The sequence below is a fragment of the Siphateles boraxobius genome, unplaced genomic scaffold, assembly GCF_051911475.1.
Source record: "Siphateles boraxobius isolate OS27281-9 unplaced genomic scaffold, OSU_SipBor_1 31, whole genome shotgun sequence".
NCBI classification, from domain to species: Eukaryota; Metazoa; Chordata; class Actinopteri; order Cypriniformes; family Leuciscidae; genus Siphateles; species Siphateles boraxobius.
The window spans coordinates 7,238,454-7,257,213 of record NW_027508931.1 but is presented as its reverse complement, the minus strand read 5'-3'; the positions used below and the strand labels follow the sequence as shown (position 1 = coordinate 7,257,213).

The window sequence follows — 18,760 nt, the reverse complement described above, 5'->3', positions numbered from 1 at the left end:
GAATGAATTATGTGAGATCAAAGGGCTCTGCCTCTCCGTCCCTCTCTCTATTTGACATTCCTTTCTCTGTTAGTTGACATAAAAGACACTCTGTCCGTAAACATCCACAGGGACTCACAGTAGAGGCCTGCACTCCTGCAGAACCCGGCGTAACGTATTTGATGAGCAAGTGTGGGTGCGGGCAGTACAAAAGTCATATGTGCAGGTCGCGGGAGATTAAAGTGATTTGCGGGAGTCCCGCAAAATAGAAATATCTAAAAAAAAGAAAATATCCAATAATAAATTAATTGTTATTGCTGTATTCCACAAAAGGAACAAGAATAATAATAATAATAATAATAAAAATAATTTAAAAAAAGATTCACAGGGGCAAATATAGACGGGGTGTGTGTAAGGCTAGGCAAGTTCTGTTGCTGGTGCTTCTATTTTTTTGCTGTTGCTTCTATCACAGAACTTATGGTTCGGATCATATTATGATTTTTGAATCACAGATTGGATCATTTTTCTGATCAGCAAAAAAAATAAATAGGGGGTTAATGTAACTTTGCTTTTCATTTATTACTTAAAGCCCACTTTAACTTCGATACCACAGCAAAAATCTAGTTTTTAATAATTAAACATTGAAGTGAAACATTAAAAAACAATAAAGTAAGGTTTAACAGTATTCAGGTACAGAAATGTAATATTAAATGTATGTAAAATAACACTATAGTCTTCACTGTATAAATTAAATGTAGATTAATCTTTGTTAAAGCTGTGTTTTGTTGTTTGATTAAAATTAATGATATAAACCGCAGCAAATATGTATAGGCTGTTGTCACTTTTAGACCTAATGCATGGATTCAATATAATGATACACATCCGATTTCTTTCAATTTGTTTACGATCACTTCAGACATAACCGACTGTGTTTACGAGGATACTTGCCAAGGCAAGTATTTTAACATAATTGTGTGCGCATTTAAAAAAAAAACGTGCAAGTGATAAACTTTAACTCTATAATTGTCAAACTTATCAATTAATCCGCGAATCACATGCGTGCCAAACCGCAGGGCCTGGTCCATTCGGATCACGGATCAACTGCGATCCGTTGCACCCATAGTTGTTTATGATTACTTTTATAGGGAAAAGCTGGCCATAACTGCTGGTCTAGGATCAGTTTTCTTCAATTTGTCAAGCGATGCAGTGCGTATCGGTGTTGGTATATAAGGTTGCTATTTACAGCGTATTTTTGCAGTGTTGCCAATCATAAACATATCTGTTGATTTCTTGAACGCAATGGCCAATCAGAGGTGTTTAAGTTAGTATTTACTCACCGGTCAAAACGCCAGAGTTTTTGTTCAGTGCTGAGTTCTGTATGCTCGCAAATCCTCTCATCATAAACAAAGTCTAGAAATTATGAGAGATTAATAGTTCAGTCGGCTTCATTGATTATAACGGAATTTTAGATTAATTTAGGTTAACAGCTAATTTTGAGTGACAGCTTTTTAGTGATTATGAAGGGAGCAATCTTTGCACACTTTCTGCCATGCCAAATCACGCATTCAGTAGCCTATACTTGATTCTCTGTTAAAATTAACAGTGGTTTGTAAATGTATGTTTTGAAAAAAAAAAAAATTATAAATAATATATCAGGAGTGTTTATACTGGGGTAGGTAGTTGCGAGGTGGCCTAACTTGAAACTATTTAATGGAAATTTCATGAACGTATTGAAACAAATCTAGTTTTACCTGGGGGCACTTGTGGACGGGAGCGGGACAAAACATGAATTTTGCAGATGGGAGCGGGAGAAGGTAACACATTTTTGCGGGAGTTGGACTGAAAAATCTGTCCCGTGCAGGCCTCTACTGTAGCAGGCCTTGCACTACAACCAAAGAAAGCAAGTAAACTACACAAACTTCCTGAATGAAGCCATTTGAAGAGGCCAGAACAAAGTCAGTCCACCAGAGACATAGTAAATCCATCACAGAACCGCACTGCTGTGATGAAACTCACTCGAGTGAAAGCAAATTCAAAAGATGTTGTCTTGACTTCAGAGCCGTATTGATTTTGAACAAAGTTTTCAGCTCAAAGCTTTCAGGTCCTTGTGTTTTCTGCTTGCTTAATGCAGAAACAGAGGAAAAAAATAGTACCCATAATCCTTTGGGTGAAAACAAAACTTTCTCAGGGATGAGAGGAACCTGGGCTGTGATTTGTTTTCTGACCTTGAACAAACTTGAATGGTTGAGAAGGTTATACATTCAGTATTTGTAAACAAAATGTATTATTATTCGGGCTGTCAATCAATTGAATAAAATTAAGAATTGGTTTAACTATGTGATATGCAAATTAATAAAATTAAATACATATATTAGAAATGAACGTATTTCATGCTTGAACTGCTCTGATGATAGAAAAATGTCCTATACATACACTTGCAATTAATTACAAGGCATGATTAATTGCTTTCATTTATAGGTTTTTTAAATGAATAACAATTAATTAAAGTATTAAATTGGCAGCCTTATAATTATAATAGCCCTTTTAATTGGGGGTTTTCCCAGTGTTTTCGGTCCTCTTAAAAACTGTTGGAATATATTTTAAAATGTAATTTATTCCTGTGATGCAAAGCTGAATTTTCGGCATCATTACTCCAGTCTTCAGTGTCACATGATCCTTTAAAAATCATTCTAATGTGTGGTTTTGGTGCTCAAGAAACATTTCTTATCAATGCTGAAAACGGTGCTGCTTTTTGTGAAATATTTTTGTGAATGGATGGAATGTTCAAAAGAACAGCATTTATCTTCTTAATGTCATTAATTAATGTAAAAAAAAATGTACATTAACAATGAGGAATCGTTCATGCAGTCACCATCACATTGTCCCAGGCATCATTTCCAGGAGGAGATTTCATGGTCAGGGGTTGAAAGGAGGAGACATGATGAAACTCAGTCCTTTCCCCTGCTGTGCTGACCTTCCCTGACCTCCATTCACAAACTCACCGGGTCAAAGAGCCCCTCCCCAGGGTGTGTGTGTGTGTGTGTGTGTGTGTGTGTGTGTGTGTGTGTGTGTGTGTGTGTGTGTGTGTGTGTGTGTGTGTGTGTGTGTGTGTGTGTGTGTGTGTGTGTGTGTGTGTGTGTGTGTGTGTGTGTGTGTGTGTGTGTGTGTGTGTGTGAGAGTGCGTGTGTGTGTGTGTGTGATGAGCGCTTCAGCTGCGTTATTGAATTCTCTCATTTCCGTCGCTAATCAGGCTCAGAATCCGTTCGAGAACACCTCTGAGACATTGGAACAGCAGTGTGTCTGTTGTCTCTCTGATGTCATGCTCAGATTAAGGGGTCGGGGGGTCCAGCCGAGAGGGTTGTGTGTGTGTTCAGAGGAAAGGGGGGTGAAGCAGGATATTGCTTTAGAGTGATAACATGACCTCGGTGAATGACACTGACATGTGTTTGTCAGGAATTTGACGAAGCTTATCTTGATGCATGTCTTTACTTATTCAAATAAGGACATGCATATTTTTCATATGAATCAAACCCAAATATATATAATGTATATATATATATATATATATATATATATATATATATATATATATATTAGAGGTGGGCATGGATTTTTTTTTTAATGTAGATTAATCTCACTGTAATCTTGGAATTAATCTATCTTAATCTAGATTAAAATGGCTCATTTGATTTCTGCCGAAGGAATTCAGAATATGTGTGCTACCCAAATAATGACTAAAAGTAAGTCTTTGAGAATAGTTCGCCTCGCGTAGGAATGTGAATTTCTGCCAAAAATGCCATTCGACAATAGAGGAGCAAAAGTCGAAAAAAAAATGAAAAAAACGCACACTCACAATGACAGAAAGGGAGGCCAATTTCATCTTTAGCGATTTGTCTTCAAATAAACTGTTTATTAATTGAAAAAGTAACATGTTTTCGTCGTTTTTTTTTTTTTTTTTTTTACATAGTAGGCTAATTGGAAGAAGAAGAAAACAATAAGCACGACGTATATGCTACAGTCCGTTTTTGCATCGCCAAACCAGATGCTCGTTAGATCAAAAAATAATGTCATATGTCATAATGATTTTATGTGAATGCCTTTACCGGCAATAGCCTCCTCCTTTTTAAACAAATTAGTTTTCAATCAATGTAAACTATTCGTGTGACTATGCCCCTGCGCAATTCACGCACATTGCCGCGGGATGGCGGGTGTTCATTTCATAAACTGTACACAATGGTAACGTTAGTTTATTTAACCTGTTAACCTTTCCCAGTGCCCTGACGCTCTGAAGCGTTTTTTTGTAGCCTATAAATTAATGTATATGTCCAAAAAACGGATAATGTCATACTTTTTAGTAGTGCTATATTGTGGCGTAATAATCTGTTTGGTTGTAAAATGTATTACCTGAATGAAATGAAATCGAATGTATCGTCCTGTGGAATCATTCATTCACAGACATCATACGAAGATGTTTAACTAATAAATATCTTCATCGCTGGCAAAAATATGATGCATTTGCAGATATGCTTTCACTAGACTAAACTAGATCCACGGCCACTTCATCCAACGCTCTTGATGTTCTTAAATCTTCCTGTTACGAATTCGAGTCGAGTGTGATTGAACGCGCTTCAGACGATTCAATGCGTGAGGAACTGAACAGATCATTCAGACTGATTTGCGAACCGATTTAGACATATCTGCCAACTTGTTTGATTAAATCTTTGAACAGAATCGACTCAAAAGAGTGATTCATTTGTAAATTGAGCCCATACAAAGATACAGCGCGCTTGTAATAAACTCATTTAACAAGATGTAATTGTATTAAAATAAAGTAACGAGAGGAACGTCGTCCAACGTAACATGTAAAAGTATACACCTTGTGTCCCTGACAGGGAAATACCCTGCTGCGCGATCTGTGACAGTAGGCGCGGCGTCAATTATGTCAAATATACTAGGCTACACATGGAATTGCGCGAAAATATAATGATATTCGAAAAAGCTATTTTATGATCCCAACCCAACTTTGAGAATAGATTAACGGCGATATTTTTTTTTATCGCCCGATAAGAGTCTCACGTTAACGCCGATAACGGCCCACCACTAATATATATATATATATATATATATGAGCCAAAACATTATGATTACCTGCCTAATATGCTGTTGGTCCTCCATGTGCTGCCAAAATAGCGCCAACCCGCAAGGCCCCTGATGGTGTCCTGGGGTGTCTGGCACAAAGACATTAGCAGCATATCCTTCACGTCCTGTAGGTTGCTAGGTGGAGCCACCGTGGAGTGGTCTTGTTGGTCCAGCACATCCCACAGATGCTCATTGGATTGAGATCTGGGGAATTTGGATGCCAGGGCAATACCTTGAACTCTTCATCATGTTCCTCAAACCATTCCTGACCCATGTGTATAAGGTGGCAGGGTGACTTATCCTGCTGAAAGAGGCCACTTCCACCAGGGAACACCATTGTCATGAAGGGTTGAACGTTGATTACGAATTACGAAAACTGTTTGTTTACTATCTAATCTACGTTCATATGTGGCCTTGTGACTGGTCATATTGTTTTGGCTCATCAGTATACAATTCAATAGTACGGAGACGTTTTTGACTTTGTTTAGGGCAATATATCGATATGATGGCCTTATTTCCGCTTTAACACATCCTCTGTGAAAGCCGAGAAACCAAGCCGTGAAATGGACTGATGGTGCAATACAGCTGTTAGCATTGTCATATTTGCCAAGTTCGACTGATACAGTAAAAAGTGCTCAAAATTTGGCTTTCGTTAGGCTTTAATGGATTAAACTTTTTGGCGGAAATGATTAAGTAGCTCAACTGTTTTCCGAAATAATAAATTATAAGAAGAAATGTATCTTGAGCAGATTTTTTGGCTTCTGAAAATTCAGTTTTGCCACCACAGGAAAAACATGTACTTTTTTCTACTGCACCACTGCTCTAACCCTTTTTTTCTCCATTGCATAAACTATAATAGTCAAGTGTCCCATGTGTCTGTTTTCTTTATTTCTTTCGTACTCTCGACATGGTGTAAGTTCGCAAACATCCATGTCTAACATTAAACAGCACTGGCTGTGTATAGTGTAGGCATCACTGTGAGTGTAATACGTTGATTTAAAGTTACACATCACTGCTTTGGGCTTTCAAATTATACAGTGTAAATAAAAATATTTTACTGATTTGCAGCTGGTCTAAAGGTAACTTCATGCACTTAACCAAGTGAATCGTGGGAGCATGCTTTGATAAAGCCTCTTTAGACTGGAATGAGTATTGTTTAAATTGCAATGGAAGTTTATTCACTTTTGTATCTTATTCTAAAATTACTTTCTTTACACTTAATAAAATGATTTTATGATATTTTATGAGATATTTTAGCTATTTTTTGGTTGTATTTGCAAGAAGTCCATTAAAATGTTTAAATCATGCTGTTAAAGGGTAAGTTCGGCGTTTTACAAGTAAAGCCCTGTTTTAAGATCGTTTCTGATGAAATAGAACGGTTAAGATTAAAATTTGGACACATGCTGCTGTCCCGAGAATTTTAGGTTTTTGTATTAGCACCCCCATGGTTTCATACAATGGTTTCATAGGGGCACTGGAACAATCATTCATATAAAACGCATTAAACTTTAGTTTACAAAGACGTGAAACTCACCGAGTGGTCTGGGGTGTTCACTGATATGCTCACGCAAAAATCGCTGCAAAAGAAGCTTTCCAACAGGTTTTATCGCAGTTTTTGGAAGAATGTCCGGTTGTGAGACGTTGGAAAAATTGGTCACAGTATTACAACGAATGGTAAAACACCTGTTGGAAAGCATCTTTTGCAGTGATTTTTGTGTGAGCAAATCAGTGAACACCCCAGACCACTCGGTGAGTTTCACATCTTTGTAAACTAAAGTTTAATGTGTTTATATGAATGATTGTTCCAGTGCCCCTATGAAAACATTGTATAGGTGGGGGGTGCTAACACAAAAACCTAAAATTCTTGGGACAGCAGTGTCCAAATTTTAATCTTAACCGTTCGATTTCATCAAAAACGATCAAAACAGGGCTTTACTTGTAAAACGCCGAACTTACCCTTTAAGGGGTGTATAAATTATAGCAGCATTAGGCACTGGAATTGCTAAACACATTTCCTGTTGTCCCGGTGAACATTATACATCAGGTCAAAAATCATCAGGCTTAAAGTGAAAGATTCCATGAAAACCTCGCCCTGAAGAAATTTCTGATTATGATTTGTTTGTTTTCATTTCAGGGTCAGAAAACTGAAGCGGAGAAGTTCTTTCTCAAGGCGATCGAGCTCGATCCTACTAAAGGAAACTGCTATATGCATTATGGTTGGTAATGCTTTATTTTTAATCTCTCCTAATCGTGCCCACACGGGCTGAAACGACATTAGCTAGTCATCCAGTAATGCAAAAATATGAGGTCATATGATTCCAAACATTGTATCTGCTCTAGCTTTGCTGATGCAGTGAAATTCGTGAAATACTTTCACGATTTCACTACACTCCGTTTTGGCCATAATTGTTCACATTTAACTCTTTAGCTTAGTCTTGTAATTGAGGTTATGTTTGCAGGCTCTTTCACAGCAAGATAGATGGTGCTGTGCAGGAAGTTATTGTTTGTGTGTTATCTGAAGCGTACCTTGTATACAGATGTTATTCCAGGGAGACAAAACCACCCACGCCTCCGCTAGCAAAGATAGATAACGAGACCTTATTTCTCTAAGGAAAAGGCATACAAGGGTTCATGTGTGTCTGCATAAATGTGGCTTAGCCAAATTGTAGCCTACGGCCATTTTTTCAGTTTACTTCCTAGGGATTTTTTTTAAATAATCTTTTACAATATTTGTGTTTTGTTTCAACACCTTTCTTGAATTTTGTGCATCACATCCTTATTTTTAGTGTTAATTTTACATCGTTTTTATATTAACAGTTTTTGATGAAAATGTGAGTTTAATCAACTTTTTTTCCTGTCATTTTTATAAATTTTTGTCCATTTTGCTGTTCTTGAAATGGAAATGTTGAGAAAAATAAGATTTTAGTCGATGATAATGTGAGAAACCAAACTGTAAAACTAAAACATTTAAAAATATATATTCTAAGTGCACTGCATTATTAATATTTTACAGTATACCATCGTATTTGTATCAACAGTATTTGTTTCAAATTTACAGTTGTTTCAAATTGAATGTAAAAAAAAAGTTTAATTATCATTAGGATGCATTTTTTTGTTTTATCTTGGCATATGAGTTTTCCTTGTATCGTTTTCCCTCAAATCCTAAATTTTCATAGTTGACCTGTCCCTGGATGCTCCCATGTATGTTTTTACTCCAGAAAAACACAGCATCACTGGCTAACCCCAACAATGTGTTTTCCACTCAATCGCTGCCAAGGCATCTGCGTAATATTATTTAGTACGTGTCTGATCAGGCATCTTTAGAACACGTACTATCCAAAGGCCATAAGGATGATCTTCTATTTCCTTATATTGTTCTCTGGTGTATAACCACCGTCCTCTAGAACGTGCCTCCTCCTTTGTATTTTCCGTTTTGCATGATTAACCACATTGCCATTTACCAAAGGGAGAAAGCTGATTTATGTCAGATTTTTGCAATAATTGTGTAAATCATTTGTGCCACCCAGACATGCCTTTATTGATGACAAAGTGCCCCTATTACAATTGTATATATGTCTCTAATTTTCAATGTTTTGGAATTCTCCTACAATAAGTTTACATGCAAATTTTCTCATAATATATATTGCAGCATCACCTCTTTTTTCACAGATTCGGTCTCTCTATACCCCTCCTTTCCTCGAGTGTACTCTGCTCTGATTGGTCAGATCTTTTGCCCAGTTTGGTCTAAGGCTTACAGTGCATGTTGTAAACTAAACAGCCATTATCGTATCCCAATTTCAGCTCTGGAAGCTTTCTCAGCACTTGTATACACAGTGATACGAACAGCAACAATGGTGTTGGTTTTACCATATCAGTTCGAGCCAATAAGGAAACATTGAAAAAAGTAGCTGGTCAACCAGAGCACGACTTGAGCTGGACATTTCTATGTGGTAGACATTTGTGAAATGAAAACCATAGACTGGCATTATGCAAAATTGTTACAAACCTACATAGGTTCATGCAGGAAATAAGAATGGAATTACTGACGAGTAGTTTCAGGCAGTTCAGAATCAGTTCTTTCTTTAGAAAGACAATAACACTTTGATCTTTTGAAACTTTGCTGCATTTTTACATTCACAAAGAGCTATATTTCACAGTACATACAAAGGTAATATCTTGTAAAAAGCATAATCGGGCACTTGCTTTCTTCCTTTGCATAACATCACTTCTTATGTTTCTACTTTGGTCCATTGCTATTTGGGGAAAAAATGTTTGGTTTTGGCCCTGCAGTGTTCAGGAGTGTGGAGAGCCGCTTCGCCAAATAGCAACAGGCTGTTTATTCCACTTCGGTCTTGACCGATGCCTCTAGCAACGATACTGCAGAGGTTTCAGATCCCAGTCGGTCCCCTTTCCACAACCTTACAGGAGTAAGCGTTTAATTTGTCACGGTAACATGCCTATCGGAGAAATCTCAATTGGACAAATGGTCTGTCAGAAGGTTTGCGCGGCGTGCAGCGCCCTTGCTATCATGTTTCACAGAATCATTGAGAGGGCAGACCTAACAGTCCGTCCCACAGCCAAAGGAAATATTTCACATTTGTCTTTCTGAGGGAGTAAAAGCAAATATAAAATGAAATTTCCCCCTTTTCTTCCTCAGGTCAGTTTTTGCTGGAGGACTCGCGGCTTTTGGAGGCTGCCGAAATGGCAGAGAAAGCCGCCCAGTTGGACAGCGAAGAATTTGATGTGGTTTTCAGTGCAGCTCACATGCTCAGGTGAGAAGGACATGCTAAATCCATATAGACAACATTTTTACTATGATTAAATGCCCTAGATAAAGCATAAATGTTTCTTGTAGGAGTTGTACTGGTTCGGTTCGGTTGAATTGGAATGACAGGATGCGGAATTTACTGAATTGTAATACAAAGGAAATGTTCTTCCATCCAGGTCCATAAAGCTATCGGTTTCTTCGCAAGGTCAATAAAAACCTCGGCAAAACGTTTAAGCGATTTTCTGTCACGTCTTGACAAACTTTATACAGCATTTATAGTTAAAAAATTTTTTTACAAACTTTATATATATATTTATACTTGTACTTTAGATTTATATGAATTTCAGTTTATCTTAATTCTGCTTCCTTAAATTCAAATTGCAGTTCCACTTTGTTTACAACCATAATAATAATTCAGTGCAAATCTTGAAATTGAACTGGAGTTTAAAGAGTCTTGTCAATTTGACTGTGAATGGTGCACAACCCTGTTTTTACGATGAACAATTTTGGTCATGCGTTTCATTGCTACTTTGATGTCCAATGTAAAATCTGGATCCTGAAGCAAAACCGGTTGAGACCCGCTTCATTAGAGGATGTTTTTCTATTTCTTTCTCCCTCTGTCTCTCTTTCTCTGACTCTGGATGCTTTCTTTCTATTGCAGTGCACCACAGGACATGTAATGGAAAGCCTGCATTAATACCTTCGCCTCGAGGTTTCTGTTGAATACACTTCTCATAATTACTACATGGAGTTCACATGGTATATAGTTACACACTTCCTAAAAAGTATTACAGCCCTTCAGCAGATTTTGCATGGGGCTTTATGCTACGCGAACACTTGGTTGTTAATTGCTGTCTTAGGCCGTGTCCTCTGCCTTCTTACTGGCTTGCGGTCCAACTTATTTGAAGATCAGGTTCCTGGTGTGTTTGTCTTGAAAAGACATGCAGTAAGGTCTCAGATGGGGGGTGGGGTTGGGGGGGGGGTGTTTAGAGTGGAGTCGGGGAAGTACGAGACCGCTTCAGATGTGCAGCGTTTTCTTACACCGACAAGTTTGCTTCCTTACTATCAGTTTCAGTTCCAATGCCCTCTTCAAATGACCGCTGGTTATTCTAAACCCAAACCAAACTGTCACTGCCACGCTAAGGAAAATCTACATCAAATTTTACTACTTCCAAACAAGTTTTCCCAGTTGTTTGTGAAAGTATCATATTAAGTCGAGACAATTCATTATACATGCCACACATTTTTTCCTTATTTTATTTATTTCTTCTTTTTTAGTATTTTTAGCAGCGATACTTTGAGGGGGATTCATTTATAAATGCATCAGCTTAGAGGATTATAGCGTTCTGGAAGTCTTAAAAGTCTACAGCATGCTTAAACCCTCCTTTAAGTTGCGTCTCTAAATTAATCTCTGTTTAAGCACCACTTTTGTAACAAATTCACCTCCTTCCACAATAGATTTCATGACAATTGCTGTCTGATTTCAGACAAATTGCCTTTTAGCATTGTTTGCATTTGAGCATTGTTCCCATTATTATCCATAATCCATAGCTCTCCATTTTTTTGAGGATTTCTATAGCTTTGTACAATAAAATGTTACCATTACCAAGCTCTAATGTAATGCAGTTTTAGATGGCTACATGAAGTTATGAATTATTTTATGCTTTTTCTCTGAAGGCTGGTGACCACCTTGGAATGATATTATGAGCAGATTGCGGTGGGATGGAGGAATAGTTTTTGTTGCCAGATATTAAACATTTGTTTTATTGTATTTTGGAGGTTTAGATCTGACCTAGGGAGTTCAAGTGGATGCTGTCTTTTAGATTTTCACCATATATTGCAGTTGTGGAATGTGGTCATAGAGGGCAGTCAAGTCCTAATACTTGTGGGCTTTGACTCTGTTAAGAGTGGTCACTTTCCAACTGATGATTATAAGGCAATTCTTTGTCCCTGCAGACAATTGTGGTTAGGATCAAGCTATGGTTTATTGTGTGCATGTGAATGTGAAAATTACACCGACTCGTCGTTTAGGAGGAAAGGATTGTAAAACAGAATTGGGGATGGTGAACAGTAACACATGGTTCTGCTTAAGTGCTTAAGTCCACTGTTGAGAACCGGTCATCCCATAGATTTTTGTGTAACTCTTTATCTTAGATTTTTCTTGATGTAACTTTTTTTAATCTTAAGATTTTAAATCATTTTTACCCTTGTGTTCAAGAAAGGTCGGACCATTAGGGAAAATTCAAGGTTTAAGAAGGAAGACAAATCATTAATTTTTCAAAATCGATACATCTAAATGAGAGGTTTTAAATAGTTTAAATGAAGGCAGATGCATATTTTATAAGAAAGCAACAACAGTGCAGAAAAAGTCATTTTTTATAATGGTCAATACTAAATAAGTAAATATTTGTAAATGATTAGAAATGTCATACAAAAAATAAAATATCTCAGATATTTTTTCAAATTGACTTTATTTTATTTATTACAGACGCCAACTGGACATCACCGTAATTTAAAACCATTGACCAACGTAATTTAGCCATAATTTAAAACCACTAATGATTATAGGGGAATTAAAACCACTGATCTAGATTTGCTGTTTTCAATCATTTGTAAATATAGATAATATAAAGATACACCATGAATATACATCAGGTCGCATCATTATAGACCTCATGTAGCCCCGCCCCTTTTCAGCGCTGTGCTCGTTGTGTTCTGTCTTCCAGTTTGTATTTCTACAGCATGAAGGTATGATCTTACGGATTTATGAATGAGCCGCTCATTTTAAAATCTTCCCGGTCTAATTGCATTTAAGACATCAGCTTCAAACATTACAATGCCCATGATAACTTTAAATAACTTTACAATAAGTAAATCCATTTAACCAGCTAATTACTGTTCGACAGCGATGCAATAGAAATATACAGAGCTACTGCAAAACGGAAGTTCAAACACAAAATTCTAGGGAAGGACAATACCATTTTTAGCTGTTCAAAGTTCACCATGATCCAAAGTATTCTCCCACTCAGCACTTTATTTTATTTTTGGCTTTTTTATTCATAGTATATCAGATTGAGGGCAGGAAATTCAAATGAGAGGAGTTGAGAGTGGGATTGGGAAATGTTGCAAGCCTAACTCAAACGTGAGTCACCCACATGAGCAACAGAGCATGTGTCTGAAATGCTGTTTAACCTACAAATAACCTCTTCAGCTTTACTTGTAGAAATTTCATCCTGAATGGTATATTAATGCTATGTCTTCATTCATCTTCTTCTTTATTCATCTTTCTCTCTAATGTCAAGGTTGGAACTGGAATGTTTTCCACAGACATGATGTATCCATCCTCTCATTCCTTGAATGTTTCAAGTACAGTCCATCCTATTTTTTCTTAATAAAAAGCTATTTATTGAAACATTTAACCTTTTAGCTCTTTTCAGAAAGAACAGTTTGTTGAGGATGAAGGAGGGTCTATAAAACTGGCCAGAATAAGAAAAGCGGTCTTCTATCATTAATCTTCGGCTCTTTCATCATTAAAACCCAGCCTGTCTTTGGCTGACAGTCATTGTCTCCATATTGAACTCACTTCTCATTGAAGTTATTGCTACCAGCAGGTACAAGCAGCTAGAAGATGCATGTGGGGTGTTTTTACATGGAAAAAAACAAAGCCTTTAGGTTGTAAAGAAGCTAAAGATCTTCAAAGAGCACCCAGTAGGTTGTAGGTCATAACCTGAGAAATAAGGGCACTTTTCTCTGCTCAAAAATTGTGAAGTCGGGCAGTTTTATATCCCTATTTGGCTCAGGTTTTCCGTGGCAGTAAAGTTGGTCAACAAATGGTCCCTGGTTTGATGGCCAGCAATAAACCTGTGCGAGAGGATGAAGTAACATGCAATGTTTGTGTGCTCTTTCAGGCAAGCCAGCCTCAATGATGCTGCTGAGAAGTACTACGGACAAGCAGCCAGCCTGAGACCCAATGTAAGTAACCATGCAGCCCCTTTAATATAGGACATGTGCCATCCACACACATGGTGGTTAACTTGAATTGTTTGGTGTGACTCAACTGCTCCCCCATAAGTTGTATCAGTGACCAACTGTACAAGCTCTGCTGGCAGTTTTAGGGTTTGTTTTCACAGCATCAGTCTCAAACTTTAAAGAGACGCAGTGTGTCAGAAACGTGCACTGTGAGGTTTGCAAAACACACAGTTGTTTGGTTTCTTTGGAATATGTGAATGCGTTTGATGTTTGATGTGCAGCTGCCTGAAAGGAAGTTGCCTTGTTAACCAAACAGAAGAGTAAAATGGAAAGGTGAGGTTGACTTTCAGATTAAGAGAACTTTTTTTTATGGAAGCAAAGACAAAAGAAACAAAAAAAGGGTAATAAACCCTCTTTAAAACAATGGTGGAGTAAGTTATCATACAGTCAACCAGATAAAAAAAATTGGTCCCACTTTATATTAAGTGGCTTAAGTACTATGTACTTACCTTCAAAAAATAAGTACAAGGTACTTATTGTGTGGATGTTGTATTGTTAAACACTTGTGCTGCTATTGAGGTGTGATATGGGTAAGGCTAGGGACAGGTGTGTGTGGTATGAGAAGGTTTAAGGTTGGGTTAAGGTGTGAGGGAAGGGTCAACAGTATAATTACATATGCAATTACATACATTAATTACAGCTGTAATTACATGCAGGTATTTTCAAAATATAAGTACAATGTAAAAACATGTACACAATAAGTCCACTGTATCAAATAATTAATTTCAATGTAAGTACATAGTACCTATAGCCACTTAATATAAAGTGGGACCAAAAAGGTATAAAAAAAGTATCATTAGTATTATAATTGTCTTAAAAAAGAGTGTTGTCTAAGTGATGGTTATGTTTGCTTATATTCATTCTTTGTATAACTTTCTTTTCTTTTCTCTACTCTGTATCTTATATCTGTGTTGAAAAAAAAGGTATTTTGGTATGAAATGTTAATTTTTTATTTTTTTTTAAGTAAAAAATGACCTTAACTCAAGCCACTGTTTTATAGCATTGCTATTGTATTAAACCGCATTTAAAGGTAATATATGAACAGAATCATTATTGAAATATTCTGGCAAGCATGACTTGTTTTAAATGGAGCTAAATTAATATTCTGAATATTTGATGTGCGTCAACCAATGTCAAATATAGCTATTCCTGTAATGTTTAATTAATTTGAAGTGCACTTAAACTACATTACTTCTTGAATTCTACCAATAGGAAACCCTAGAAAATACCACCTTTATTTCAGTATTGTACAGTGTCTGGACTTTTTGTACTGTCTTTAGGGATGTTTGTCTCCTTAGCAGCTGTTTCAACAAAGGTCCCAAGATCCTTTCCACATCTGGTACTGCTGATGCTGTGACTGCATGCCATGATAGTGTTGTGAGGGATACTGTGCGGTTAGAGTGTAGGATGAAGAGGAAGGAAAGAGGTCAGGAAACTTCTGGAGGCCACAGCGGGGCAGATTCCCCTCCACTGCTCACTTCCTCTCACCTGACAGTGTCTAGAAAGCCTCTATATTGTGGTGAAGAAATCAAACGTTACACCCTACTCAAAAGTATACAAACACAAATATGCCCATATAAGAGTTGGCTTGACTTTTAAGTCCATTTTGTTTACTTAAATTAGGATGTTTTTTGGCTATTTTATTGATACATAATATGAAGATGTTTTTGCATTGATGCCAGACTTACCATTTGTTATAAATTTAATCTTTTTAACATTTCAAATCAACTTTTTATTTGATTTGTTTTATTTTATTAATCGTTTTGGCTTAAAATAAAATGGTAAAATTAGAGAAGTAACTTTCATTAAAGAATTGAATTAACTGGATATTCCCTTTACATTTTAAACCAAAGTATGTATGTATTAATTTATTATTTAATCATACAATGATGCAAGTTTTTTGTCATATCACTATCATATCACATTTTAAATGCATACACTTTAAAAACTGTCTGTTAAAATAGCCAGCGAAATGTACAGTGTTGATATATGAAGGAATTTTTGGTTACACTTTATTTTAAGGTGTCCTTGTTTTAGTGTAATTATACATTTAAGTACTTAAAGGAAATGTCCTTACACTTAACAGAAAATGTTCTGGCTGAAAATTACCAGTACCTTTTTTCCTACAGTGTACTTGAATACTTGGAGCTATAGTGAAAAAGTTGCTGAATATGTCTTTGAATATATTTGGTTTTGAGAGGAAGGTATATATGTCACCTGAGTGCAGTTAATGCCACAGTTTACAGTTCATTTGTCCCTCAGTCTTGTTTTGAGGTTTGACTTCTCTGTGTTGGGTCAAATAGTGCTAATATATTACTTACACATTGTGTCATTTTACAACGATAGTCTCTTTCTACTTTTCCGTGTGGAAAACCATGGCAGCTGGCCTAAAAAGCCAGTTAGTGTACGCTTTACTCTCGTGAGAGTTAGATTATATACAACTCTTTCCCTTCAGAGGTGGCAAGGGAAGCATGTCCAGAAATGGTTTTAGATTCAATCACAGTAACTTCTTATAATTATATATTTTAGACATTAAAAAAATATATATATTTTGTTGAAATTTTGATGCTGCAACAAATGTGTTTTTGTATGTCCATGTGAGAACTCATGGTATGCTGGGTTTAGTTAAGGTTCATTTTGATTTATGTATCTATTGAAATCTCCTTATGTGAGAAGAATTGGCGTAGACAACATATTGTTTCCATTGAAGCCTGATGCATTCAACATCACTCATGTAACCCTGACATAAGTAAAATAGATGATGTGCATCCAGGAGAGTTATAGACTGAAGAATAACAGAGTTTCTTGTTAAATTTATGGACATGTGAACTTTAAAACTTTTCCAAAATGCCAGAGATTCACTATAACCTTGGTTTGTTTTAGAATAAGCATGCAAACAATATTATTTGCTTCCATAAGGTGCAGTCACATTAGTGACATTTTGCATGCCAAAAAAGGTCCGTTTTAAACCAACCAACTTTCTGTTGGTCAGCGTGGCAAATTCACATGACCAACTTGAAATCGCACAAATTCCTATTAAAATGACTGGATTTCGCTTGCAAAATTTTGCCGAACAACGGTAAATGTGACTGCACTTTTAAATTGACTTTTTCTTTAAACTGTTGTTTTTTTTTCCCCACAGTATCCCGCAGCCCTCATGAACCTCGGAGCTATTCTCCATCTCAATGGCAAACTCCAAGAAGCGGAGGCCAACTACCTGCGAGCCCTGCAGCTGAAACCGGACGATACCATCACTCAGTCCAACCTGCGGAAACTGTGGAACATCATGGAAAAACAGGGCTTAAGGACCATGGCTCCTTGACTTGGACACATTTGATCTGACAGCTTCTCTGAAGTTGTAAAGGAGATGTTCTCTCTGAGCTCTCAGCAATGAGGTAATTGACATCATAGGGCTGACAAAGAACATCTTCAAAACGTGGGTTACCCATGGGATTCTTAAGCATGCGAGAGCGGCTTCCTCTGGTAAAACTGAGACATTCTGGAACAATCTAGAACTGCGGAGCTCTTCAGACGTGTCGGGAGTCCTTAACTTGAAGTGGCCCGTAGATGCATACTTGAAGTCTCATGATCGATTAGATGTTAATTAGTTAGTCAATGCTTAATAGTCTTGAAGGGCAATATTTGCCCTGAGACTGAGAAGGAATTGAGAGTGCTACAACCCCCATGAGGCTATACTCTGCATGTACAGTACATTTAAATGTCATTTCTCCATTCCTATGATTGGAATCATTAATATTTAATGAGCACATCATGGCTGACAGAAACGCCTGGACACAAAAAAAAAAATCATATCGTCTAAACATCATTAAAATAATTAGGTAAATAGGCCAAACATGTCATAAGTCTTTCTAACTGTAAAAACAAACATCAATTGTGTCAGAATGATGGATTTGTGAGGTTGTAGACTTAGGGTGTGTTCACACTTTTAGTTTGGTTCTTTTGGTCAGGACCACAAAAAGAAAAGAATACATTTAGTCCTGGTGTACCAGAGTTCGTTTTAATCTAACCAAACCTGCCAAGTGTGAACACACCCTTAATGACACTGTACATATAAACACCGATAATATGTGAAGTTTGGTTTGGGATGCAGAATTTTTAGCTAATGCTTTTACACGTTCCATCAACGTTTTGTCAATCCAGACATGACGCGCCCACAACACAAGATAACTAGTGGTCGTAACTTCTGGGATCAAGAAACTGGATCCATTTGCTGCATATTGCCAAAAATGACAGGAAAGGAACATTTGATAAGCTATTTAGCCTGAAGGAAATTAGCAAATTGAATTTGCTAATTTTGCCTTACTTTGCATAAAGCTGTCCTGTAACAGATAGATTCAGCGGATTTGGATCCTTGTTGCGTTACTAATAAAAATTCGAATGAAAAATGTTCATTTGTTAGAATATCACATTTAGCAGAGTGAGTTTATTCACAGTTACACAACCATTCAAAAGTTTGGGGACAGTAAGTTTTCTTCAAAAGTGACAGTAAAGACGTTTATAATGTTACAAGTGATTTAAAATAAATGCTGTTCTTCTGAACTTTCTATTCAGTTTTCAACATTGGTATTAAGAACTGATTCTTGAGCACCAAATCACCATATTAGAATGATGATTTCGGAAAGGATCATGTGACATTAAAGATTCAGCTTTTCACAGAAACAAATTACATTTTAAAATAAATAAAAATTTAAAACACATTTTAAATTGTAATAATATCCACAGTATTACTGTTTTACTGTATTTTGATCAAATCAAATGTGTCCTTGGTGAGCTTAAGAGACTTAAGCAAAAACATTTTTAAAAAATCCCATATCTTTGAATGGT

At 36.6% G+C, this 18,760-nt stretch overlaps 1 protein-coding gene across 3 annotated transcripts in view; it reads left to right on the top strand.

Annotated features, from left to right (window-relative positions):
• The window catches only part of tmtc2b (transmembrane O-mannosyltransferase targeting cadherins 2b), a 119,501-nt gene extending 101,180 nt beyond the window's left edge, over positions 1–18,321 (top strand). For all 3 annotated transcript variants that reach the window (XM_077193625.1, XM_077193626.1, XM_077193627.1), the window contains 4 exons: positions 7,253–7,334; positions 9,776–9,890; positions 13,795–13,858; positions 17,058–18,321. In XM_077193625.1, coding sequence (XP_077049740.1) covers positions 7,253–7,334; positions 9,776–9,890; positions 13,795–13,858; positions 17,058–17,237 — 441 coding nt within the window. In that variant the 3' untranslated portion in view covers positions 17,238–18,321. The remainder of the gene's footprint in view (positions 1–7,252; positions 7,335–9,775; positions 9,891–13,794; positions 13,859–17,057) is intronic.
• Positions 18,322–18,760: the final 439 nt, after the last annotated feature.